The following is a 26,645-nucleotide window of genomic DNA, read 5'->3' as shown; positions in this document are numbered from 1 at the left end:
TACTACAGCGTTTCCAGTAGATTTTGCGGCTCTGTGTGAATGGGGATCGTTTCAATAACGTCGTCATATAAACACAGAAGTTTTTTAAAACTCAAAGGACAGACTTTTCCATTTTTACTGAAGTCATTGTCGTATAAACGGCCCCCTAGATCATTAGCCTGGAAATCCAGACACAAATCTAGAAAGATTTGAGTCTGGCCCTCACCGATACACCCTTCCTACCCAAGGGGCGGCACTAACTGAGGCATACTAAATGCCGCTGCACACAATTGGATAGCAAGATAGCCAATCAGACCAAAAAACAAGGTGACATATTCATTGCAGTAAGCTCCATTTGTTTGCTGAACAGTGGGGCTAACTGATGTATTATGCTTTTGCTGTACCCCGTCGGCAAACAGCAAAAACGTCCTTCCTGGAAGCAAAGGCTTCTAGGGCAGTCTTCTGTTCCTCTCTCAAGGACAAAGATAAGTGTAGTTGGCTTAGCGTTTCTTCCAAAGCTAAATTGAATGGACGTGGTCCTTCGGCAGCTGCCATCTTGGCTGTTTACTTTTAGACTCTTGCGGCGCAGCGCTGTCCTCAGCATGTTACGCCCACCCAGAGCCCGCCTCTGTCAGATAGACTGATTTGATTGGTCCGATGGCGATTCACTGGGCTCTGCTCATCAGGGCCAGATCCCCGTGTAGAGCAAATTTGAATTTGCTAGGGGCGGGGCATCTGGATTTCCAGGTTACTAGATCATATAAAAACCAAGATTTTGTTACTGAGTTGCCTGTCACCTTAAATGTTTTGAAAAAAAAAATTTTAGCTCACAGTTTAACTATAATACAAGATTTTTTGTAACTAGCCGGTTGCCATATTGTTTTCAGACAGGCCGCCCAAAACCAACTCGAAATTGTCACCCGCCAGCGGGAGCATTTATTGGTCCATGGTGGCGGCGCAGTGCATTCTGATAGTTGTAGGTTTTTTTTACCTCTCCAGCAAAAGCAAATGCCACAGCCCTTTATATCTGTTTTCTCTGGTCATAATCCGAAATGTTACATCACGCTCTTCAGTTCTGGATGACAGGTGAAACCTCTTCAAGAAACTCAACAAAGTCCAGTTGCCTCCAATAGCTTTCTATTGCATAGACAGCCTAGTTTTATTAAAAGTCCATCTCCCCAGCAGTGAAATACTTTTTTTAACATTAAGCATTACAAATACACGTTTCAAAAGAAGCAAGCAGTCACACAGTGAGAAAAAATAAATCCTGTATAGATATCAGAACCTTTCACGCATCAAGATGCATTGATAATCATTTTATCATCACATTGTAACCCTCTGAATCAAGTGCCCAGAGATCCTCACCCCTCTTATCGCTCCAAACTGCCACTCGAGTCGGTCAAACAATCACAGTAACCTTTCTGTTGTATGTCATTCCCCGATGATGACACAATATAAATGTCACTCCCCCTCTAATATGAATGCACCGTGCACCTTTATTACAACAAACTCACAAATGTTGATTGCTTTTGCCGTCCAATCAGAAAGCTCATTTTGGTTAATGGATCTCATCTCTTGCTTCATGAATGTTTGAATGAACACGACCACATCATCACTTTCTGTATCTCAAAAAAAAAAAAAAAAAAAATCTTGATTCAAATAAATGTAAGAAAACCCACACTTTTTTCATCTGTGGAACTCTGACTGCATATAAATTGATATTTAAAGGTGAGGTGAAACGGGCGGCATGAGACTATACCCTAGAGCGGCGTTTGAGTCCGTAATGGAAAACATAAACATGCTGGTATTATTCATAATGTCAGGTGGGCATATGCACCCTTAAGGCAAGATAGGTAGAAGACACACACTCACACATAGGCAGTGAAACTTGCGCTTACATGTTGCTTGATATCAGTTTTATTTGAACAATCAAAAGTTTCTTTGATTCTCTGGCTGTTTTATGCACTTCATTTCATTTTCACCGCACGGTCAAATTAACCTTGACCGTCCTCTCAGAAACTGTAACCGTTCCGCTTGTCTGTATCCTCCTTCACAGCACAGTGAAGGTTATTAGTACATTTTCTTTACCTTTCTCTGAGCTAAACTCTCGCCGGCTGTGTAGTGAGATAAGGGCCAAGTATCTAAAAATAACCCGCTCAATCGGGGTACAGAGCACGCCGTGTCATTCAAGGTTCTCCTTTGTGCCCCGATACATACATCCAGAGATACCATGCTGGAAACTGTGTTAGATAGCATCATGTCGTCTGTCTTCCTCACTGGCTTCCTTCCTTTTCTTTTTAAATTGACGTTCCCTCACTTCCTGTTCGCCTTCCTCCTACTACTCGCTTGCTTTTCTTCATTCTCCTCCCTCTCCTCCCATTTCCTCCCACTATCACATTGTTAAGATATTTTTATATCGTGTATCATGTTCCTCTTCTGTGCTTTCCTTCTTCTTGACTTTCCCTTAACCTACATTTCAAATCATCTCCCCTCACTTCTCCTCTTTTCGTCGACCTCAGCGCTCCTCATTCAATCACACAAAAGCACCCACACACACTCATCTGAGACTCGGTGCCTCCGCTCCAAGGCCACTTTGCTAACAGCCCGCTACTACTGCCTCTAAGGGTGAGATCAAACATGAGACTAAGGAAAAAATGTCACGGACGATTTCAGATGTCTGTAAAGCAGGCAAGCAAACAGCTTTCACTTCATGTTACAAAAAAACAACTTAAAAAGCAGCATGTTTGAAAGGTGCTATATGTGTTAATTTGTGGTGCCTTATAATACAATTTCCTGCTGTTTCTTGTCACAAAAAAAAAGTTGGCATCCTCCGCCAAACACGCACCAGGAGCCCTGTCTCCGTGTTTGATGTGGAAAGCAAGAAGAGAGATCAAAGTCGGTAACAGCTCTTGATTGCCGCAGAAAGACTTCTGCGAGTAAGCTGACATGAAACAAAATCCAACCCAGTTGCAAAAATGTAGAGGCGGCTACTTTTCACGCCGCTATTAGTTTTGTTTAGACAACAGAATCACAATTAAGGGACCACTAAGAGATTTGTTAAAGAAAGAAAAGATACTTTAACAGGTTTAAAATAAGCTTCTTTATAAAACAAAGCACAGGTCCTGCTGTCTGAAAGCTCTGACTGTGTGAGGAGAATATCTGCACATAATGTACCGGTTAGAGCTGCTGGTGTTTACTGTACAGTCTGTGGTGAGTTCTGTGCTTTGTTATCTCAAGTCAAGTATGAAAAACAATCATTATACCTTACTGGCAAAAGGAGAGTCCTAAACAATTCCAGCTAGAAAGAGAAGAAGAGATGAAAGAAAAGAGATGAAAGGAAAAAAAATTGGAGTCCAGTGACAGCAGAGAAAGAGAAGTGAACAGTTCGGCCTTTTCAAGCTGGATCACTCTGAAGAAGGATAAAGGATTGTTCAGAGGTGCCGAAATTGCTTGTTTTCAGATGAATGTGAACATTAAAGAATTCACTAAATGAATTAGAAACTTCACAAGTTATTACGCTGATGGTGTGAAACATCGACTGAGGAAAAGCCTTCAGAAAAGATCCACGGGGGAAATCAATTAGTGCTCAAGTTAAGCTGTGATTTCATTTTCTATAAATGCCACAATAGTTTTAAAGCTGTGCTAATACATAGTCTTTTATATTAACAATAGATTATCTGACTGTGGTTATGTTTAAGGTATCACTCATGGTGATAAACCCCTGAGAACAAATTATCACTCCACAGTTCTCTTAGTTCAAGGAAACTATTTTTGGGTCTTCAGCTCATTATTTTCATTTTATGCCCAACAACTTTATTGTTCTTGTTCAGACTCAAATTCTCATCAGCACTGTCTCCAGCCATAGCAGGCAGCTGTCTGCAGCAAAAAAAAGCTCTGATAAATTCACTGTATAGATAAAATTAACGACTAGTTTGTGAGCAAAGTGGAGCATTTAATAGCTAAGGAGTCAAACATTCCCCTCAGGAGATGGTGGAGGCCAAAACAGAGCTATAAGAAAAGTTGCATGGTGGCCAGAAATACTTCAATAATGATGATGTTGCAGAAATGTCTGTTAAATATGTAAACAAGCAACTGATTGCCAGCACAGGGATGAGTATCGTTAAGAATTTATCCATACCACTACTCTCATCGATGCTCCTTTGGTACTTTATCGATACTCTTATTGGTTCTTGTTCACTTGTTCATTTCGATAGAAAATTTATGAACTTAATAAAAAATAAATTCACAACAAGAGTATTTGATATTCTAAATAAAACTAAATGTTGTTTCTAGAGCAGCAACAGTAGTTTTTACAACAGCAACGTCATTATATTAATAACATTCCTGACATGACACTCCTGAGTAAGGTTTGGTTTTTATCAGTCACGGTACACTCTATAGTGTTATATAAGTGTTTTTGTTAGGTGACAACTTATTTTAAGAAGCTGGTTGATTTTTTTTTTTTAAATGATATTTTTGTGTAGCATTCAATTCAAATAAATAAATTAATTTGACCACTAAATATCAACACAACTTTTGGATAAATATTAAGTTGGTTCAACTTAATTAAGCTTTTTGATGTTAGAGCAAATTATGTTGGCTGGTCTATAAGGCCGGAGTTGGAACTACTTTAAAAGATGCATGCAAAGTGTTACCTTAATCTTTTTAAGTTGAACCAGTGGATTCTTTTTTAAAGTGTAAATCATTCCTCCTGTCCTCTGTCCTGCTCCCTCTCCACTGATGTGCAGAAACGAGTGTAGCTGCCGTCAACTCAGGTAATTTGAGTTATCTTCACCTTGTTTCCACTGCGGTCTTTTAACCAAAATGTACAGATAAAAGAACTGATAACGTCGGAGCTTATCAATACAATTGTCTTTGATAATTTACCGAGTTTCAGTACCCATCCCATGCCAACATGTTCGCCAAGACAACTTGATAACGTAATGATGTTAGTTTGGTTTTTTGAGCTTTTTCTGCTGGCCCAAACTGGTGAAAAATAAATAAATTACTGCTTTAAAGGAGATGGAAGTTTAATGAAGCCTATAGAGTGTGCCAGTAAACCCGGAACTCCGTTAGCGCTTTTAGCACTTCCGGTTCTCTCGTCTAAAAGTCAGTACGTTTTTTGAATGGGATTTTGGTAAAATGCCTCAAATAAGGTCTGTGGTTAACAAAAGCTGAAGCGAGTTTCAGGTTTTGTTCTCGACTTGTGAATTTTATAGCTTTTACGTGTCGTAAAAAAGGCGGTTGCTAACAAGTTGCTCAATACGACTCCAAACCCTGTCAGGGACATTAAACGTCATCAGTGCGATGCTAAGCTTCCAGGTTTTGACGTCAGCCCTGGCACACTCTATTGCACCCGTCAATCATGAGGTTCTGTATGTTGTTTGTCTTTGAGAAAAAGCTACTGCTTACACTACGGGTAGAGTCACAGTGAAAAATTAAGTGTGGAAAAAATAAGAAAAAGAGCTTGAGAGAGAAGTTAAAACCATCGACCATACAAGAAAATAGATATAGCCACCGTGACATCACCTATTGGTTTGTGGACTCAAATGTGAAGCCTTGAGTTTGGCATTTTGGCTGTTGCCATCTTGGTTTTTGGAGCCAGACCATATTTGGTGGAAGAGCGAGGGCTGGATTTGACTGTGGTGACACCTCGCAGACAGCCTGTCACTGGAAGTGGCTCTACCTATAAATATGAATACTTTTGAGACATTAGCTATAAACTAGCTATAGGGAACAAAACTGCTTTTTGTACCAGGCTGTAAACATGTTTATCTATTTCTGCTGTAAAGTTGGGCATTTTAACATGGGGGTCTTTGGGGATCGACTGGCTTCTGGAGCCAGCCTCAAGTTTTTGGCACTTTCACGCTGGCTTCATTTTTCAGCCTCAGAGGTTGCCACTTGGTTAAAACCCTGGCTCCTGTCTCAGCGCTGCACAGCTGGCCAATCACAAAGTGAAGTGGATGTGAATATCAAATGGTCGGCTTTGGAAAGTTACAGAAATGGTTGGACACAGACCCCCCGCCCCAATCCCAGGTTGGGGAGGGAGATTCACAAGCTAGTTCACCATCTGACAAGCAGCTCTGACGGAGACCTCAAGGCACTGATCATATGTCTACATCTGAACTCTGCATACAGTGAATACTTCTTATTTTATGGAATCAGACTTCATGTTGAGATGCTCTTTTATTTAGCTTTTATGAAATGTGTGTGTGGTATTTAACTGAGTTAACACCTCCGCTCAATTAGTCTTGATGTTATGACCACTTTTTGAAGTTCTTTGTCTCATCTCAGACTCGATAGCATTTTTACTCGGCCTTGTCTCGCTCTCAGACAAAGAGGACTCAGGGTTTTATTTCAAGACCACAACTGCCTGCACAAAAAAAGAGTGTTGAATAAAGCTCCTTAGTGTTTGTTTGTCTTCGGTTTCTCATAGAAAACAAATAAACCAACATAAAAATTCACCTCTACAATGCCTTCTCATTATTTTATCAAGACATGTCTCATGGTACACTTATACACGAACGCAGACATATTTGTAAAGTATGGCAATAAAAGAGGTGAATGAAGAGGAATCATATGTTTTCTGTGATTGTTTTTATGTTTTTTTTTATTTGCATGTTCTACATTATTGTAAGTGTGTCATGCAGTGTGGGACTCCCACTGGTCTGGTCTTAGTCTTGACTTGGTCTCAACCCCTCAAAGTCTTGGTCTTGTCTTAGGCTCCATATTAGGGATGGATGTTATGGCCCTAAAATAATATCATGATATTTCAGGGTATTTTTGCAATAACGATATTCTTAACAATATGACAAATTAGTGAAAAAAAAATATTATTAATGTAAGAAAAGAGAATTGCAGCAAAATAAGTGATATAGTTTCACGGTTTGCCTTCAAATATTCAGTAAAATTTTAGTTTATAAACAACAACAACAACAGTAACTCAGAGTGAGATTCAGATTCTGTATACAATATTAATAGTTCAACAAAATAAAATCTACCACAGATTACACAATTAAACAGCTCCCAAATACAAAAATGTACCCTGGAATCTATAAATATAAATCAACAGGTGATTTCCTTCTTTTTGCAAAATCCAAAATTATTTTTTTCCCACCTGGACCTTTATGCTCTGCCATTTCTCCTCTAATCATCACGCTGTAACCTGTGACAGGCTGTTCTGATACCACAACTATCGCACATTCACACGTATATATAGGTTTTTGTCGAGCTGCGAGTGTCATGTAGGTTTACATTACCAGAGGTTTATGACAAAATCACTGGGCGACATCCACTCCCATGTGCGCACGGCAAGAGAACAGAGGGACAGACGCTGTGCTGCTGCCGGAGGAGCCGCTGAATGAGTTCCCTATGAGCGGTAACTCGCTAAAAGAGTCTGAGAAGTCCGCGGCTGTTCATAAAACATTCAGGACGCCACAGTTTATTCCACACTACTGAAGCTGCTCCTCTTTTTGGAACCACCGTGGAGTCGGTAATAATTTCACTTTCAGCCATGCTTGCTGTTGCCATGGGTAACGGTATGACATTAAGGTCAACAAGTTGAAATATTGCAAATATCACAATATGAGGTTTTCATATGATATTAAAAATCAAACTGGTATAATACATGGCACACGCCTACTTGATCCACTCAGAACTTGGTCAGGTCTCAGTTTAGGTGGTCTTGACTACAGTACTGCTGCTTCTAATACACACCTGGGAAAACTGCTTCATCACTACAGAAAGATGATGATAACGCTTGTATGGTGCTCTGAGAAAAACTTGTTTGGCGTTACCTGAGCTGCTGCTGTGTCAGTGTGACTGCTACTATTGTGCCAGCATCATAGTTCATGCAGGAGCACCTGATTTGATTATTTGACAGGTGATTTTTGTGCATGTTGTGCTGCTGCTGATCCCAAAAGGTGACTGATGGAGGGACTGATGCAGGTTACTGTAAAAAGAAAAAAAAAAAAAGGCACTGCAGCCTTATCAGCCAGTTTCTTCGTTGCTGCCGTCAGACTAGATGTGAATGTGCATGTGTGTATGCTGAAGGTAGTGTGTGATAGAGAGCACATGGTGAACCGGGAAAAAGCTCTGGTCATTTTACCGTACCAGGAAGAGAGACAGAGGGGAATAGAGAGAAAGACCAGAGGTCATTAAGCTTCCCAGACACCACTATCCTTTGCAAGTTTAATTCTTTTTAAATGAGTTTAGGTGTTAAATGAACCCGTGTTGGAGCTAAATTAAATTCCACAGCTATCATTAGAAAGGTTTCTATTAAAGAGCCTTGTGTTGGGAAATTGGCTCCAAGAGCATCTTGGCCCGATAAAGGCAGGAATATTTCTAATTTCCTACAAGCTGCACTCGTTTTGACCCCAGGGGTTCAGCAAGGCAGCGAAATAGCCCATTAATCCTATCTGCAAGCAGGCTGCGATAGAAAACCACCAGCAATATGCAACCTCTGATGATTTGTGTGAGGGAACATTCCCACTTACAAGCGACGCAGCTCAACATTCCAGTTCTGTTTCAGCGTGCTGCAAAGATCCTGAATTATTAACAAAACAATGTATGTCATTCCAGAATTAATTGCCCATAAAAACTCCACAATCCTTTCACCAATTATCCATTATTATCTGTAAACACATCACACAAATACTCACAGAATCATTTACATATCAAATAAATCAAAAGGCAACACACACACACACACACACACACACACACACACACACACACACACCCCCATCCAATTTTCCCAAACACCACATACTGTATTGATGAACTGTATTTTAATCACAGAAGTTAAAGAGTACTTTATGTATTACATGTATGCTTTAAAAACTAAAAAATACTCAAACAGACTCCTGATTAACTCCCCAACATGAGATGCTTTGTTCTACCCAGTGTTAATTAATCCCTTTACACAGAGCCGGGTAACAAGCTAAGAATACAGTTAAGAATATCTTTCATCAGAACCAGGCCTGAGATTACTGCTTCCTTTGTTGTCACCAAACTCAATGCTCCAGACTCTCTTATTGTAGTTTCACAGTGCCACGGAGATCAGTGGTCAGGTTACACAATTAACCTTGTTTACCAAAATATTAATGAGGAACACACAAAACTTCTTCAAAACAAAGAACTCGGCTTATCAGTTGTTGAAAGATGCCAGTTTCAAAACGGTCGGGCTGAACAAGAGAAATGTTGATGCACATGATGGGAAAAAAAAGTCGGTGCATTGTGCTAAAATGGTTTGTCAGTTAACAGAAAATGAAACCACAAAATGTATTTTCTATAAAATTTGGTAGTTGATTTGTCACTCAAGCCTGTGTAAAGTTTGACTGCTGTTTATTCAAATATCATATCACTGTGAAGGCAAAGGTTTCGATATATTGGTCCATCTACGTCCCAACCCTCACCTATGGTCATGAGCTCTGGGTAATGACCGAAAGAATGAGGTCGTGGATACAAGTGGCGGAAATGAGTTTTCTCAGAAGGGTGACTAGGGCTCAGCCTTAAAGATAGGGTGAGGAGCTTGGACATCCGGAGGTGTTCCGGGCACGTCCCATTGGTAGGAGACCCTGGGGCAGACCCAGAACACACTGGAGGGATTACATATCTCGTCTGGCCTGGGAACACCTTGGGGTCCCCCAGGAGGAGCTGGAAAGCGTTGCTGGGGAGAGGGATGTGTGGAATACTTTGCTTCGAAGCTGCCCCCACGACCCAGCTTCGATAAACAGTTGAAAATGGATGGATGGTAACTACGTACTTTTTGGTTTGGATTGTTGTTTGTTGTTGAATTAGGGGATGTCAGCAGTTTACGGTTATAGGTTAACCACTGAGAATACTTTTGACCAGTTACGTATGTTGGTCTGTAGGTCAGTTTTGCTACTCCTTGAATTTACTGCACTGTGCACCACCCAAGTCTGCTGGGAGAAGGCTAGCGGCACTGCTCATTCAGCGATTTCCGCTAGTAACATCGTGCCGACCCAACAGTGTTGCTGTTGAAACACTGTGCCCACCCTCCGGTCTCCCAGGCCGCTCTATTAAATAAGCATCTTTAGCGCCTTGATTTCGAGCCAAAAAATCCCTTTGGCATTGTTAACTATGTTATCACTGTTAGTTTCGTTAGCTCTGTTAGCAGTGTCAGCACAACTGGTGGTGCTAACATAGTTATCAATGCTAAGGGGGCTTTGAGGCACAAAAACAAAAAAGAAAGCTGCTTACAAGGGGGCGGCCTGGGGGGAGACCAGAAGTTGGCCACTATGTTTCAGCAGCAATGCTGTTGGGTCGGGACAGTGTTACAAGCAGTAATCACCAAATGAGTGGTACTGCTAGTTAGCTCCCACCTGGCCAAGGCTAAAGTTAGCTAACCAGTGGAGACTGAGACATATAATAACACAGCTACCTGTCTGTCAGCAAAGCTAACACAAAAAATAAAATAATAAAGTGAGTGGTACGGCTAGTTAGCTCCCACCTGGCCAAGGCTAAGTTAGCTAACCAGCAATCTGGAAATCCATCGGTAAAAAAAAAAAAAAAAAAAAAAAAAATTCTTCCTTTACCTCTGGAGGCACAGCCCGGAGTTTTTCGACTAACGGAAGTGCAGGGGCCTCACGCCCTTCACTTCCAGTGGTGCCCCCAGGGAATCGCCGTGTTGTTTACAAATACTTCGGGTAGAAAACCAGCAGAGTTTAGCTATATATCACAATTTTTCACGTCACCATATCACCGTGTAGACTAATCTGATGTTTGTTAAGTCTATAAACACAATGACTGAACAAACGTTACTATTTCTGTGTGCACGTTTTGTAAATAATAACAATAATAACATCGTAGATTAGCTGGGCTAACCGTTGGCTGTTAACGTTAGCCGTTAGAGGTGTCTGTAATAACCATAGACTGTATAAAAATAAGGTAATAACTCAATAAACAGTCCGTGAATAAAATATTTTTTCCAGCAGATATCTTAGTTACATCATGATTGAGCTAGCAAAGCAGTTTTGTGTTGCTATGTGTGGTATTTAATCAGTTATGGGAAATCACGATGTCTAGAAAGCATGAGACTTCAGCTAACAGCAGCAGCAAAGCTAACATCAGGACATCATCTGTTAAAAGCCTCCCGTTGCTGGATACGACATGAAACTACTCCAGTTAGATGAACCATGTTGTAACTAAGACATCTGCTGGAAAAAAAAAAATTTTTCACGTTGACGAGACGGCGTTTTGGGTGGAGCGGTCGCTATGAACGTGGAGCTTGCTGTTTCTGTAGGTACACATTTCCTGGGGACACCTGCATGTCTCGGCCACGCCCCCTCCATTGTGATTGGCTAAAGCGCAGCATTGTTCAAACTCAAAGCCACGCCCTCCCTCCCTCTCTAGTCATCTTTCACACAGGGCTGCCGACAGATTCTACAATGTAGATTGCAGAATCTGTCTTGAGAGATTAGCTAACCAGTGGAGACCGAGACATATGAAAACACAGCTACTGTCTGTCAGCAAAGCTAACACAAAAAATAAAATAATAAAGTGAGTGGGACCGCTAGTAAGCTCCTACCTGGCCAAGGCTAAAGTTAGCTAACCAGTGGAGACCGAGACATATGATAACACGGCTACCTGTCTGTCAGCAAAGCTAACACTTTTAAGAAGCAGAAGCACACTGAGTAAGTGGACTGCTCCACTAAAAGCAAGGCCCCTTGTACCTCGTGTCATTTTGCTTTTTCTTTCTCAAAAATAAACCAGTTATCAGTTACTGGGTGTCGGACTATCGACAGCAACATTAACTGATACCGACATCCCTAGATTGAATAAAACAAGCACTTTAAAGAATCTACCTATGCTTGGGGAACTTGTGATGGGCATTTTCCACAATTTTGGAACTTTTTTTCTATTTTATGAAGATTGATTGAATGGTTATAACTCCACGCGTTTTCTGGACTGAGACCTCGATCAGCAGGACAGCATCATATGTCCAAACCTCCAAACTAATTACTACAACATCCCATTACTTCCTGCTTCACCCCCGATGAAAAGAATCACAACTGTCTCCTCTGTTGTCACGTAAATGTAAAACATGTCAGTTTTGTGCTGAAATAACTGATGCTTTTGTTTTTCCTCTTCTGATGACGTGTTTACTCAGACAGTATATGACCCTAGCAGACGGGGGCAGATGACGGACTCTGCATCCTGAGGACGCTTGTGGCTACACAGACATAGACATGGAAAGTTAATTGGTCTCAATGGATTCACTGAGAAATGTCATTGCATTATTAATCAATTATTACAATAATCATTAGCTGCAGCATGTGCTCCGTACACTGTGCGTATGTATGACAGAGTAGCTCATGAATGTGGACACTGTAACAAAACTAAAGTGACAGTCAAAAAAGGAAAGTTTGGCCTTTCTCGCTTCACTTTGCCACTTCCATCTCGTTTGGATCAACCCTGCACGGTAGAGTTCTTGTGAACCCGAGGCCTGACTCGTCTGACCTCCCTCTTCTTGCCTTCGGCCCCTAGGCCCAGTCCACATCGTCTAATAGAGATGTTGAGCAGAGAGCGCAGAGGGGAGTGAGCTAAAAGTCTCTCTGAAGAAAGAAGCAGATTATATATAGCCACTGATTAAGGCAGAGATGGGAACATGACCTACATGCATAACAACATTTTCTCTCACTTTCTGCTACAGAACAAGCCTCCGTCCAGGACCAGGACTCTACAACTGGGAGAATCACTCTAATTATAACACCAGAGTCAGATTTCAATGCACACCTCATTAATATTTCTCTCATTATTGGGTTAATAATGTTTTTAGAGGCGTGGGAGACTTGGGAGAGCCGGTGGCGTGCCAGCGAACCTTCGCCTCCAGTGCACCTGTCACGCAGGTAAAAAACGGCTGCTCTCGTCCACTGTGTCTGTATCGTGTATCAGATTATAGTTAAAACAGATAACTCCCTTTAACACACTGAGCCTGTTCTCAAAATAGCCATTCCCCTGGGAGACTCGGGGGGGATGAGGGGAGGAAGAGCAAGAAAGGTAGAGAAAGAAAGAGACGGAGAGAGAGGGCTTTCTCCTTCCTCATCAATCTTTTGGATCCTGTCCCACTGATGCCAATGACCGTGTATCCGGCCGGCTCCAACAGCGGCGAGGAGCCGGCAGGCAGCCGCAGGGAGCGCACCTCGCTGAGATTCAATCCAGATCCTTTTATCAGCCACCTGAGGTTGATTTAACACCCCTGTTCCTGGACAGTGAAAGTGGCTGATTATACAGCCAGTCAGTCCCTTTCCCCCCCTCATCTCCCTCAGCTCCAGCACATTATCCAGAACTGCTGCGCTGCGCTGTCTGGGCTCATGCAGACACGGAGAGGACGCAGGGAGGCAGGTCATAAAGGCAAGACAAGATCAAAGGCAATACCTATGTATGTGTGTGTGTGTGTGTGTGTGTGTGTGTGTGTGTGTGTGAATTAATCAGCATATGAATGTGTATGTGCTCTTTGGGAATATGATCAAACTGTTAAAGACTTGACTGTCAGCTGGCAATTCTCCTATTGATGCAGACCGTCATCTCAAATGCAGTATATTGGTTTTAAATTTAATCTGTTGTCAGGTTAATAAATTGTTTACACGGTTATTAATGTGTCTGTTTGTTTGTGAATGTGTGTGGTTTTGCCAGAGGCCACATTTTTGAACACAGATTGTGGACTACACACCCGTTCAGTGAGGACGTCTTCTCTAACTACCTTGCTGAGGAGTTGAAGGTGTGCCGCCTGTCGCCTGTAACTCTTCATCCAATAGCTCACTGTGGCTTTTTCTTCTTGTTCCAGTATTTTTTGCTATATTTAAACTCAATCCACTGTCAAAAATGACACATCTTGTTTTCTGAATGCATTTTTAAGAACTGGCTATTGTGGCAAAAACATTGCAAATCCCGTGATTGCTTTAAAAAAAAAAGCCACCTCATGTTTTGCCAGGAGAAATAGGGCTTGTTACATCAAAAATCTTAAGGAATTTAACTTTAAATCAATACTAATATGGCCATATGCACACAGAGTTACTGGTTGCTATAATTGTGCTAGACAAAGGTTAGAGCAGCATTTAAATGGAACTTTGGTATTTTTCAGCATGGACCCTATTTTTAAATGTTCTGTGTCTAAATGTCTAATGGGAGCAACAATCTTTGAAAGTGATCTAGTATTAAGTGAGAGCGCTGCAGCCAGCAGCCGCAAAACAGGCTGCAATGTTATTTTTGGGGCAATTATGCACCGTCAGTGCTTATTTTTGCCACTCACAGGCTCGGACACAATAACAAATAGACCGCATCAAGTGAAAAGTGAGGAAAAATGTTTAATTTCTCTTTCAAGTCCTTTCCATAGACTGTATGTAATAACGGGCGTAGCTACAGTGATGTCACCCATCCACCCATTTCGTTTGGAAGCGTTAAGTTCAGCATTTCGGCCGTTGCCATCTTGTTTTTTTGGAACCAGAGCTGACCATAGTTGGACAAGACAGAGGAGCTGTGGAGGAGCGAGGGCTGGATGTGACTGACAGAGTGCTGCAATGCTTCACAGACAGCCTGTCACTCAAGTGGCCCGCCCTTAAATATGGCCCTAATATTAACTTTGGGACTTAATAAAATGTAAACAGGTGAGTTATAGAAAAAAAAGACTCATCCTGTGTACAGTTGTCATGAATGTTAGAATTAGCTATAGAGACCAATTCCCTTTTTTGTACCAGGCTGTAAACATGTTTGTTTAAGCTTATGGGGATTTAGTCTGTTTTGGAGCCAGCCTCAAGTGGTCATTTGATTAGGGATGCACCAAATATTCGGTAACTGAATATATTCGGCCGAATATTGCAAAAAAAAAACCACATTCGGTATTCGGTGGAATAAGTTAAAAGCAAGGTCGAATAATAGTGACATGTTTTGATAACGCAATCAAACAGCATGCCGTGACGGGCGGAGTAAAATGTCGGCACTCACATTTGCGACTAAAAATAGTTTTGAGCGAGCAAAATAGGCTTAAATCATTCAACACGCTGTGCGGGCAGCCTACAGATTTCAACCAGCAGCAGAAATGAAAGGCAAATCACACTGGTTGTGGGTTGAACGGGGGTCACAGACACAGACAGTAATGTATCCCTGTCAAATACGGCGGCCATTGGCTTATCGGCGACAGAGAAGTCGGCTCCAATAATATCCTCTTCTTGGCGTCATGACTGCCCAGAACTACCTGAACAGCTGAGCCATGGCGGTACACAGGTATGTGATGTGTCAGAGGAGAAACGGGCCGATCACATTACTCTTTGTGGCAGTAAAGCCTGATTTATGGTCCTGCAGCGTACCTACGACGTACCTACGGTCCACAAACCTCACCACACTTTAGGGACTGTTCTTTACTTGTCAGGGGAGGAGGATGGCTGGTTGATTCTTATTTCATTTATTTATTTTATTTTGATCCCCCTATGTTAATCACTTATTGATACTGTTTTTGAAGTATGAATAAGTCAATAAGTCATTTATTCCATTGAAATATCATTGATGTATTATAGAAAAGTCATTAATCTTTTTATAAATGACAAAAGGCACATCTGCCTCATTTTCACTGTGATATCGTGATACTACTCAGAACCATGATATTTTCACTGGTATCATACAGTGGGTCCCAATTTTGGTACCGTGACAACACTAATCTGGAGGGGGTTCATCTGCAAAAACTAATGAAAAACTAAACAACGATATTCGGTATTCGGTACTCGGTATTCGGCCAAGCATTTAATAATATTCGGCTTCGGCTTCGACCACAAATTTTCGTTTCAGTGCATCCCTACATTTGATGAACTGCACTGGCTTCATTTTTCAGCCTGGGAGGTTGCTGCTTGGTCCTTTCCATAATGCTGCCAGACTCTTATGATAACAATCTGAACGTAGTAGCAAAAAAAGGGCACTTTTAGTGAGCATACAGTGACGGTGTTGATAGCCCCAAAGATTACATTGCAGCCTTTGTCTGTGGCTGCAGCGCTCATACTGGACCAATTTCAAAAACTGCTCTTCCCATTAGTCACTTGGGATCTGCACACTGTCGGCTCTGAATAGTCTTTTCTTTCTCTTTTCTTTTAAGGCAATGTTTAGATCCACAGGATCTTCCTCACCTTCATCTTCTTGAGGTAGCCTACAGTGTGCAGGTCTCCTCTGTGACCTGCAGTGAGGTATACTTTGTCTTGCACCTGTGTATTTTTATCTTGAGGTGCACACACTTGGTCCCTCCTTCCATTAGTCACTTTGCCTTAGAGCTAAATTTGGATTTATTGCTCAGATCCCTTTTTTGTTTGGCTGTTCACAGTATTTTTTAAATGTGGCCAATATCAGATTCCAGTGGGAATTGGTCTTGATCCAGAACTGACCCACATGTGCAAAAGAACAATAACAAAAACGTCACATGCAGCACGCTGTTGCACAGAAGTAAACATGGAGGCCACTAAAGTCAGCGTTTACAGTTTCATTTATAAGTGGCTGTGCAGTGGAGGCCAGCGTGAGCAGATGGTAACAAAGATGAAGATGAGGAGAAAGAGAGCCAAATGTTCCATTATGGCTTTCTGTGGAGCAACGGCTGCTACCTCAGTCTGGAAGTGTGCGTGGATGTGAAGCTGGGAGTGATGGGCTCGAGTTGTGAATGGCTTCACTTTAACAGATCTTAGTCAAAAATTCAGGATGTTAAGAGTTACTTTTAACTGTATCTGTCAGCACCTCTCCTCCAGACTGTGGCAGTAAGACACTCAATTTCTGCAAGTAATGGAAAAGTTACTGAATTCCAATATGACTGCTCAGACTGAGGTTCCACTGCAAAAACTCAGACATGTGTATCTGTTGAAGGACCACATACGAAAGTGGCCAAAATCAGAACAAATTTTGATGTGTGATTTGTACTGTTCCCAGTGTTGTGAGAAAAAAAACAGACCTGAGTCACACAAAAATCAGATTTGGGAACCTTTGCCTGCAGTCTGAATGTAGCCGTAAGTGGGATTTACACTTCTGCGTCAAATCAACACCGTACCTTCAGCTTAGGCTCTGCGTTGACGTAGAGCCTACGCTGTATCCTACACCGTAGCCTGACGTGCACCTCTCCAGACATGTAACTATACGTCATACGTAACGATAAGCATTTTAAGTCTTGTGTATGATTTACCCTGGCTTCATATGAGCAGAGGAAATCTCCGCTCCTGCTAGGCTAATTTATACAATGTAAAATGCCATAGGCTTGTGCTAATGGCGTTAGCATGTTGTATTTGTTTGGAAAACGTGTTTAATATAAGACAGTTGTTTTGTCAGTGAACTTTGTGAGTTGTAATGGAGCCGAATTTTGCAATGTTAAATGCTGCTGTTGTCCCTGGCTTCACATGAGTATAGTTAATAGTCGTTAGGCTAATTTATACAATGTAAAATTCCATAGGCTTGTGCTAATAAACATTTAGCATGTTGCATTTGTGGAGAAAATGTGTCCAGATAAAGACAAGTGTTTGTCTTGTGTTTAATGTGTGTTTTGAAGCAACTTATCTTTACAGCACTTCACAGAAACCCCACTGCCGACTAATTTTTTTGGAGGTGTAACTATAGAGTGAGAAAAGACACACCACTGCACAAGTATAAATGCTCACAACTGCGTAAGCTACGGCATGGGCTCTCCACAAGTTTAAATCCAGCTTTAGACACAACAGCATGGGACAAAATGGTCCAGGTTAAACGATACTGAAGTTTCCCATTAAGTTTAGTGATGTATCAGCTGGTGGAGGGTTTGAATATTGGATAGATAATGCAGACTGCAGATTGGTGTGCATGTATGTGTTTGTCTCCAAATGCTTTGGATTTGCTGAAAATTAATATTAACAATATAGTGAGCCAAAAACATATTCTAGTATCTTGTGTATATCAACACAACATCCGATGAAAGCTTGCAGCTTGTTTTGTGACATGGAAGTAAAAACTGATGGAAATGTACACTGGGATTTGTTTCATGCACTGTACTGCATGTACTGCAGTTTTGATATTTCTCCCCCATGGTGTTTTATGTGCATTGACAGATGGGTTATTGGTGACCTCATCACCTCGGCATATGTCCCTTCAGCAGGTGAGCAGATCGACAGGCGACAGGCAGGAGGGAACACTGAGCCTTATGAAAAGCTGCTGGCTGTTCACTGTTCAGTTGTAATTATGACCAGATTAGCCTCTCTCGCTGCACATTAACGAAACAGGACGAGGTCAGGGGGGCACATAGTGTACTAAGCACCAGTATTTGAATATATTTTATTTGCTTTTGTTAAGTTTGCGTGGGTTGCAGTTCTACGTGACAAAGACTGTACTGTACCCTGTTATACATATTTATTCTATGTTCACGGGGGGAAAAGCTTGTGATTTGGTTTTTTCGATCAAAGCAGGTTACAGTGCATGGTGCTGCAAACAGCTGGATACTGTCAATTTAAAATTTAGATTTTTGCCTGTGTTGAGAATCCCAAACATTCTGAATTTTTCCAGTAAGAAATTAAGCTTTCCTCTCGTTTATCAGCAAAGAAATGTGGTCACGTCTTGTTTGGAAAAGCACAAAATGAACAGATTTTTGTCCCTGAGGAGCACAGAAAGTCTGAACATACAATATTGTATTCGTTTAGGTTTTGTTCTGGATTTTAGGTGTTTGATCTGATACAGAAACATGTTAAGAAATGCTAGTGTGAGGCTGTGTAGAGAGAACATGTTGAATCTGAGCATTTTAAATGACTGTCCTTGGTTAGCTATGAGGATCGCTATTGTTACAGCTGTATATAGAGTCACAGTGCTGCTGCCCATTGTGTGTCGGACATAATGGCTTCACACTCAAACACGCTGTGCAGGGTTCACAATTTACATAATGCTTTCACCTTGGCATTTCTATCCTTTTGTATATGTGATACAAAAGATCCTCTTATAACACACCAAACACACACAAACACACACTCATACACACACACACAAACAAATACTGTAGCACAGGTAAGGTCATGCAGCCTTTTAAGCCCTTATGCTATAGAAAGACTAATAGAGCTATTCTGGTCTGGAGATCCACACTTGACTTTAGTTTCCATGTCTTCATTTGTGAAAAAGACCAATCTTTGACACTCAGTGCAGTAACTGTCGTAAGTGACCTTAAAAAGGATGCAAAGTTTCAGGTCTGCCAGCCGCACAAGTCGCTCCTCAACAGGGAAAGTAAGCACACTTCGTAAAAAAAAAAAAAAAAAAAAAAGCCACATGGTCACATCACCAGGTATCTTCTTAAAGGTCAAACGAGGTGCAACATGACAGCCCACACATACGCCTATTCAGTATTCTTAGCCTCTGAGCAGATCACTCTCAGTAATGAACACAGCAGAAAATAGAGCGCTTCTGAAACAATATTAACAGGTTTTAAAGCTCTCAGTCTGTGGTCCATTCTGGAGAAGTATATCTGTAAAACACTTTTTTTTTTTTGGCAATGTGGAGCCTTGTTAATAGTTAATGGATAGGCCCACATTTTAAAAGTCTATTATAATCCTTAATACTCCAGTCCTGGTTTGCAATTCAAATCCAGCGTGGGAATAGCGGACTCTGCCACTGGCTATGAAAAGTGCTATACAGAGAGGTAATTACAGAAACTTAAGGCTTTTAACTTTAAATCAATACCCAAATGATCATATGCATGGAGTTATTTGCTGCCATAATTGTTCCTACTGTCCATAGTGGCTGCGAGGAGATTCCTTCCCAACACAATATCAATGTGAGTTGGATGAACTGAATGGACATCTTCCAGAGTTACAGACTTTTTGGTTTGAATTCTGTTTGTGTTTCCACAGTGTTTCCTCTCAGAGCTGCAGAGAGAAAACAAAGACAGAATCTGTACTAAAATCTGCAGAGCTGATATGATTTGTTGATGAACTGACAGGAATATATTATCGAATATGAAGGTGTGTTACGCCTTGTTGAACGGAGGTGCCATCTGGTGAGGAATGCGCTCTTTCACCTGTGCCTGCAGCAGCAGTTACACACCTACCTTTTGTATTTTGTTTGGTTTAATTGGTTTATTTATAGCTGTTATCTATAGCTATTATAATGGATAACCGATAAATCATCTTAAGGTGGAGTGTGTGAAGGCTGTTGATATTTAAACTCCACACCCAAACTTATATACCATAAAGCCTCAATTAAAGGCCTAGTCTCAATTAAACACCCAGTCCCTTTCACTAGCCTGGTGTAGCTACACGTTTGACAAATAAAGGTCTGTCTCAATTAGAGGCCTGGTCTGGTTGCCAAGCAGTTAATTTTTATCGCAGTTCTTTGGATCTATAAAATCAGGTTGTTGGCTACCCACTTGAGCCAGCATTAGATAGCTGTTTAGATTGCACATACAAATATTATTATTTTGTCAGTATGGAGATGCTACATAATGTTAGCTCGGTTAGATTCCATTAGTGGTGACTCCCTACCTCTAAAGTGGTCATAGAGTCAGATTTTGTGTCCATTCCCCGATTACCTGGTATGTTATTTATACTTCTTTCGTCTGTAAGGGTTCTCAGATCAAAAGAATCAAAAAGGTTTTATCATAAAAAGTAATGCAAGTTATGAATATTGTTTTAACAGGATAAAGTGGTGTTGTGTTGGTATGATGGGTGTCGTAACTCCCTCTCTCTTCGATGCCTTGTCTGTTGGAGCTACATCAAATTAATGATAGATAGTTAATGGTAATCAAAGTCTAATTTTTACACAAGTAATATTCATAATATTTAAAATAAACAATTTGATCTTATTTCCTATGTTTGCTGAGCAACAGTTTTGTGGTAAAGGAATTAAAGGTCGCCCCATATAGAGGCCTGTCTCAAATATAAGCCGTTGAGTTCAGTGATTTAAGCAAATAATAGCCTGGGCTATTAATTGAAGTTTTATGGTACCCTTCTGCTAATTTATGGCATTTACCATCCCTCTTGTGCATATCATTTCCTTTCCTTTCCTCTATACTGTGCACAAGCACTAATGCCCCCTGTTGCTGTATTGACGGCACAGAGTGGACAGCTTTTCACTGAATGTGACAAAAAGTGTATTGGATTAGAATCGCTGACTGTACCAGTGAGTCATTCATCAAGGACAAACCCTGATATTCAGTGGTTCCAGCTTCTTCAAAGTTATTTTTTTTGGGCATTTTGCCTTCAGTGGACAAGGGGGGATGACATGCAGCAAAGGGCCACAGGCTGGATTCGAACCCGTGCCGCTGCGGCAACAGCCTTGTATATGGGGTGCCTGCTCTACCACTAAGCCACCGATGCCCCAGTGGTTCCAGCTTCTAAAATGCTGCTTTTCTCTGTTGTGTAGAATTAAAAACTGAATATCATTTTGTTTTGGACAAAAAAAGAAGCAATGCAAGGACAGCAACTTCAGCTCTGGGGAATGGTGATGAGCATTTTTCACTATTTTCTAAAATTTAATGTACCAATCAATCATACAAACAGATTCCTCTGTGGTGTTAATAATCATTAGTTACAGCTGGAGACTGTGCCTTTGGAAGACATCCATATATCTTGTCTAACTGAACTGCTGAAGCCTCATAATACCTTAAAAAAGAATGTTTTGACAAAAAAAGAACAGTGGATTTTGTCACTCATCACAAACTTTGGAATCATGTCATGGCAACACCTCACTCCCAATTTGTCAAACCCGGCAACGTCATCAGGGGCCAGTGTGCTCCAAACTATGAGGCTCTAGGCAGCCCTCTATAGTCAATTTTGGATGCTCAAGGGTGGCATGTCGATTTCCACTCGTTACATGCATTATTTAATCATCCTTTTCATTTTCCATAACAACTTATCCTGTAAGGGGTTGTGGGTGGGCTGGAGCCTATCCCAGCTGACACTGGGTGAGAGACGGGGTACACCCTGGACAGGCTGCCAGAAGTTAGAGTCACCAATTAACCTGCATGTCCTTGGACTCTGAGAGGAAGCCAGAGTACCCCCCAGAAAACCCGTGCTGACACAGGGAGAACATGCAAGCTCCACACAGAAGGGCTCCGCCACCCAGGGGTTCGAATTCCCCACACTGGGTTCGACCAGGAACCCTCTTGCTGTGAGGCAACAATGCTAACCACTACATCACTGTGCCGCATTAGGCATCATTTGTTTTCAAAATTAACATCCATGTCCACAGGAAACGTAGGTTTCATCACCAAAACTACTTTAGGTTTAGGCGACAAAACGACTTAGTTAGGTTTAGAAAAAAGATTATGGCTTGAATTAAAATAAGTACATTTGTTATGTAACTTAAGTAAAGTAACAACATGTGTCACATGATAACTACGTAACATAGTAGTAACCAGTCAGTTTCATCCATTACAAGAATAGCGGCCTCCTCAGTGAAAGTCCTGTGTTTGTTTGATCTATCCACCACCTGCCCTCTGACCCTACTCGGACTTCCTTGCTCTTTATACTACACCGCAAATGACTTTACATTGGAGTTATCTGAAAACCCCTTGCCTCTCTTATAAATGCTAAAGGGTGCCTTGTGCATCAGTATCAGACTCTGATGGCCACTGACCAAGACGACACCCTTGGAATGAGAATGAGTGCTTTTAATTTTCAGACAGACTTGAAAAAAAGTGAACCTATCATTTTAATGCTTTTCCTGCCTGATCATACTGACAGTCACTTATCATCAGGGATATCTATTACTGAAGCCATCAGCTTCATTTTTACTGTCATGCCACGTTATTCCAAACGGCAGTTTTGCATTTACATATACTGCATTATCTACAAAGAGAGCCACGGAGAAAAACTGATTTTTAGGAACTCATAACTATTCTTCCACTGTGCCTTCATAATACTTCACTCAGCCAAACTTCGGGAACACTTTCAAGTTCACCCCGCCATTCATGGCGCCGAATCTCAGCGAGCTTGTGTGAAAGATTAAGAGCAGAGGGGAATCATAATAAAGGTGACAGAGGAGCTCTCATGGGACACCTCGCCTCCAGGCACACGGCAGACAGATCCGATTTTATAATGCAGTTAAATTAATTCCTCACAAGGCATTTTCACGCCGAATGCCTGGGCCATAAATAATCCTGCCTCTAGTGTGGTCCCAATTCAGAGGACAGGAGTACAGCACCGAGAAAAAAATAAATAAATAAACTAAACCACTGTTCATCCAAAGATAATGAGGAGACGCATCAGCTTAATGTCACAAGGGTGCAGAGGTGGAAATATGATTAAGATTTGTTCGTTTATTGGATAATTATGAACGATCTGACCAATCATATCTGATCAGTATGATTTTAATCACAGCTTTGCTCTGTGTCTGAAGCAAAAGATACATTTTTGAAAAAGACAGAAACACTAAATATAGCTCAGTGGAGTCCTTAGTGTACACACAAATCTGTGTAGTATCTGGGCATCTTTTCAGCACTCAGATGTATTGTATGCATTCAGCCACTGTCTCCTTATTTGGCGACTTCTACGTGAGGCAAACAAAATGCCACGAGTGTTTGTGCTGGTAGATAAATGCCACACTTCCCACCATTACTCACACTGGCAGCCTCAAATAAGCTGTAGCGTGCTGAAGTAAGGGGACAGGCTGTCTTAATGCTCATTTGAAATTCAAAGTGGTTTTCATAAATTATTCAATTTCCAAAAAAAAAAAAAAAAAATCCACCCAGTGCATCTATTAACATGAGAATCGATAGTTTTAATTCTGAGACAGATACAAATACAGTAAAGCAGCATGAGGGACGAAGGGTGCTTATAGTGTGTACATGTGTGTGACTGTATTTACCTGTGTGTGTGGGTGTGCATATGTCTGTTACTCACCCCAGCGTCGTCATGGTGACAATAGTGTACCAGAAGGAGGCTGGGATGCTGGTGAACTTGCTGGAGCTGGAGCCCTTCTCTGCGTAGAACATGACCGTGGCGAAGATGATGATGGCCATGGTGAGTGAGAAGAGGAGGAAGCCCAGCTCTGAAGCACAACTCTTGAGTGTATAACCCAGGATCCGCAGGCCCTGCGAGTGGCGGGAGAACTTGAAGATGCGGAACACTCGAAACACGCGCAGCGTCACGAAGGCGCCGCTCACGTCCTCGTTGTTGGTCATCACCAGGCCGATGTAGTACGGCAAGATGGCCACCACGTCGATGATGCTCATCACCGAGCGCATGAAACGGTAGCGGCTAGGCGCGGCAAACAGGCGCAACAGGTACTCCACTGTGAATATCATGACGCAGGCGGTGTCCATGCAGAAGAACGCCACAGTGTAGCGTTCACCACATGGCATGTCCTTCTGGTTGGCAGTGGAACCACAGGGCACCGTCTCCACCACATTAGTGATGACCGAGATGGCGATGAAGAATCCAGTGACATAGTAGAAGACCAGGGCCATGGTGGAGGTGTGGGGGTTCTCAAAGGCCCGCCACATGGTCTCCCTGAAGTTCATGTTGGGCAGCTTCATGTCCTTGTTCTCCTCCTGATCATCCTGCAGTCGCTCTATATTCTCCCTCTTCCTGTCCTTGTACTCTTCATAGCAGCAGTCGCCGATGATCTCGGGGATGATGCCGAAGAAGGTCAACTCTTCATCGTAGGCTGAGATGCACTCGTGGCGAGGGTAGTGGAGCTTCCCTGTCCGGTAGAAGTTGAGGATGCTTCTGAAGGCATCAGGGTCCCGGTCAAAGAAGTACTCCTTGATTTCCTCATTGTAAAAGAAATCTTTTTCAGAGCTGCCCAGCAGGGTGTCGGGGTAGCGGTCCAGAGTGGTTCTCCAGGTCTGAAAGCGACGGCCGCTAACATTGAGGATGATCAGTTCGTCCTGTCTCTTACTGTTGTCCTTCGGGGCAACAGGCATGGGGCAGTTGGCGACGGGCATCCAGCCGATGGCTGCTGCCCTGGCAAAAGGGAGCCACGCTGCTACTCCTGCCGCCATCGTGAAGTCTTCAAAGTAGTCCTCCTCACCTTCAGAGCCGACTCTCCACAAAATCAACTGACATCTGAGGGACAACAGACGGACACATAAAGCTGAAAACAGCAGCACACTAAATAATCAACCACATTATCAGTGTTTGACATCACAGCACTGAAAAAGCTCATGACATTTTGAGCTCCAAATGAGTTTTCCTACTTATTAAATCTCCAGTCACTCGCCCCTGCTTTCAGTCCAAGTCCACCCAAAATGTCATCCAAATTTGAGGGAGAAAGCTTAAATGTGTCAACAACAAAAGCACACTGCCTACAAGCCAACCTAGGCAGCACACAGGTAAAGGTGGAGCTCAGGTTTGAGCCCACAACCTCAACATAAAAATCATATGAAATATATATTTCAGCTGATATCTAAGAGTTTATTTTCACTGAGACTGCTGCCAATTTGCTGCATTTGTGAACTAATTACTTTTGTTTCGACCTTCAGCCCACATTTGCCACTGATATGAGAAACTACAGCTACACGTGCAGTGAATACAGTGCAATCACTCAGTTACACTAACAGCATCAGTGAAGACACAAGTACAGACCCACTGTCTCTGTCCTGAGCAGCATCATTAAGTGACCGACAGGGAGACGCACTGACTGTCAGGGACTGAAACAAACCTGTTGCGCCGGAATAAGAAGGCAACTGCTCCAGATTTATATATGTTGTAATGTTAATACACACATTATCACTGGGTTTATTTAAAAATCAAATATATTAATCATTAGAAATAACCTGACCTATATTGGCTAGTGGAAAAATACATTAAAAGTCATTTGAATGTTTACACATACCTTTAAATTAATAGTAACATACAGTTTGGTGCACTGAAAGTACTTTCCAGTGTGCATGGCTCACTACCTAAACGCACCTCTGCTCTTATTCTACTCTAGAATATTAAGTGAATGGAGGGAAACACATAAACGCCCTCACCGGTAAAAGTGGAGGGGGGAACAAAATCCCAACTCTTCCAAACAGAATCAGAGTTTCCCTAAAGATCGAGTCCTCAGTTAACAAGTGAGAGGATCCATCCAGCGGGATGAAGCAGCGAGCAGCACCTCTCCTCTCCTCTCCCTGTCGGTCGGTCGGTGGGCAGACTCCGGCACCGAGCAGAGCGCCAAAACGCGGCTGATGGAGCAGGATGAACGAGTGTGTGGGACCACAAGACTCAGAGGAAACGGTCTGCAGCGGGATTCGTGGACGTCCTCTGACGGATTTTTTTTTTTTTTTTTTTTTTTTTTACATCCTGACTCCTTTGTTTCCCCGTCAGTGTTTGAAAAGTGAAACGTGATGGAGAGGAGCGGCGCGCTTCCCCTTTTTCTCCAGCACAAAGTACAATGTGCGTCTCTCCTCTCACTGTGCCAGCTCTGCGTGATCAGCCCTCCTTCCCTCTGCCTCACTTTACCATCATATGTGACAGACTCACCCTGTCACTTTGACTGCAGTCAGTACAGTGCTGCTGCATTACTCAAGCATTACATACCATTGTATTGTAATAGTGATGACGGGGGATTAAAAAAAGTCACTATAGTGCACCTATTATGGTGAGTTAACCAAAATGCTGCCATTGCAGTTGCAGCAGATACCGCCCTGACTTGTAAACTAATGTATAATATGAACACTTTATTACTCATACAATATTATTCCCATGTTCCAGAAGAGGTTTAACATGGACAGATTACTTTTTGAGGGG

General features: G+C 42.0%; 1 protein-coding gene across 4 annotated transcripts in view; it reads right to left on the bottom strand.

The window, feature by feature from the left end:
* Positions 1-26,307, bottom strand: part of LOC125894744 (potassium voltage-gated channel subfamily D member 3-like) — a 140,326-nt gene extending 114,019 nt beyond the window's left edge. For all 4 annotated transcript variants that reach the window (XM_049586362.1, XM_049586513.1, XM_049586446.1 and 1 more), the window contains exons 1-2: positions 25,886-26,307; positions 23,811-24,977 (exon numbers count right to left, since the gene is read on the bottom strand). In XM_049586362.1, the coding sequence (XP_049442319.1) occupies positions 23,811-24,913 (1,103 nt within the window). In that variant the 5' untranslated portion in view covers positions 24,914-24,977; positions 25,886-26,307. The remainder of the gene's footprint in view (positions 1-23,810; positions 24,978-25,885) is intronic.
* Between the last annotated feature and the right edge of the window lie 338 nt (positions 26,308-26,645).

This window comes from Epinephelus fuscoguttatus, linkage group LG1 (assembly GCF_011397635.1).
Source record: "Epinephelus fuscoguttatus linkage group LG1, E.fuscoguttatus.final_Chr_v1".
Classification (NCBI taxonomy): Eukaryota; Metazoa; Chordata; class Actinopteri; order Perciformes; family Serranidae; genus Epinephelus; species Epinephelus fuscoguttatus.
The sequence above is the reverse complement of the archived record's forward strand: the minus strand, read 5'-3'. Positions and strand labels throughout refer to the sequence as shown.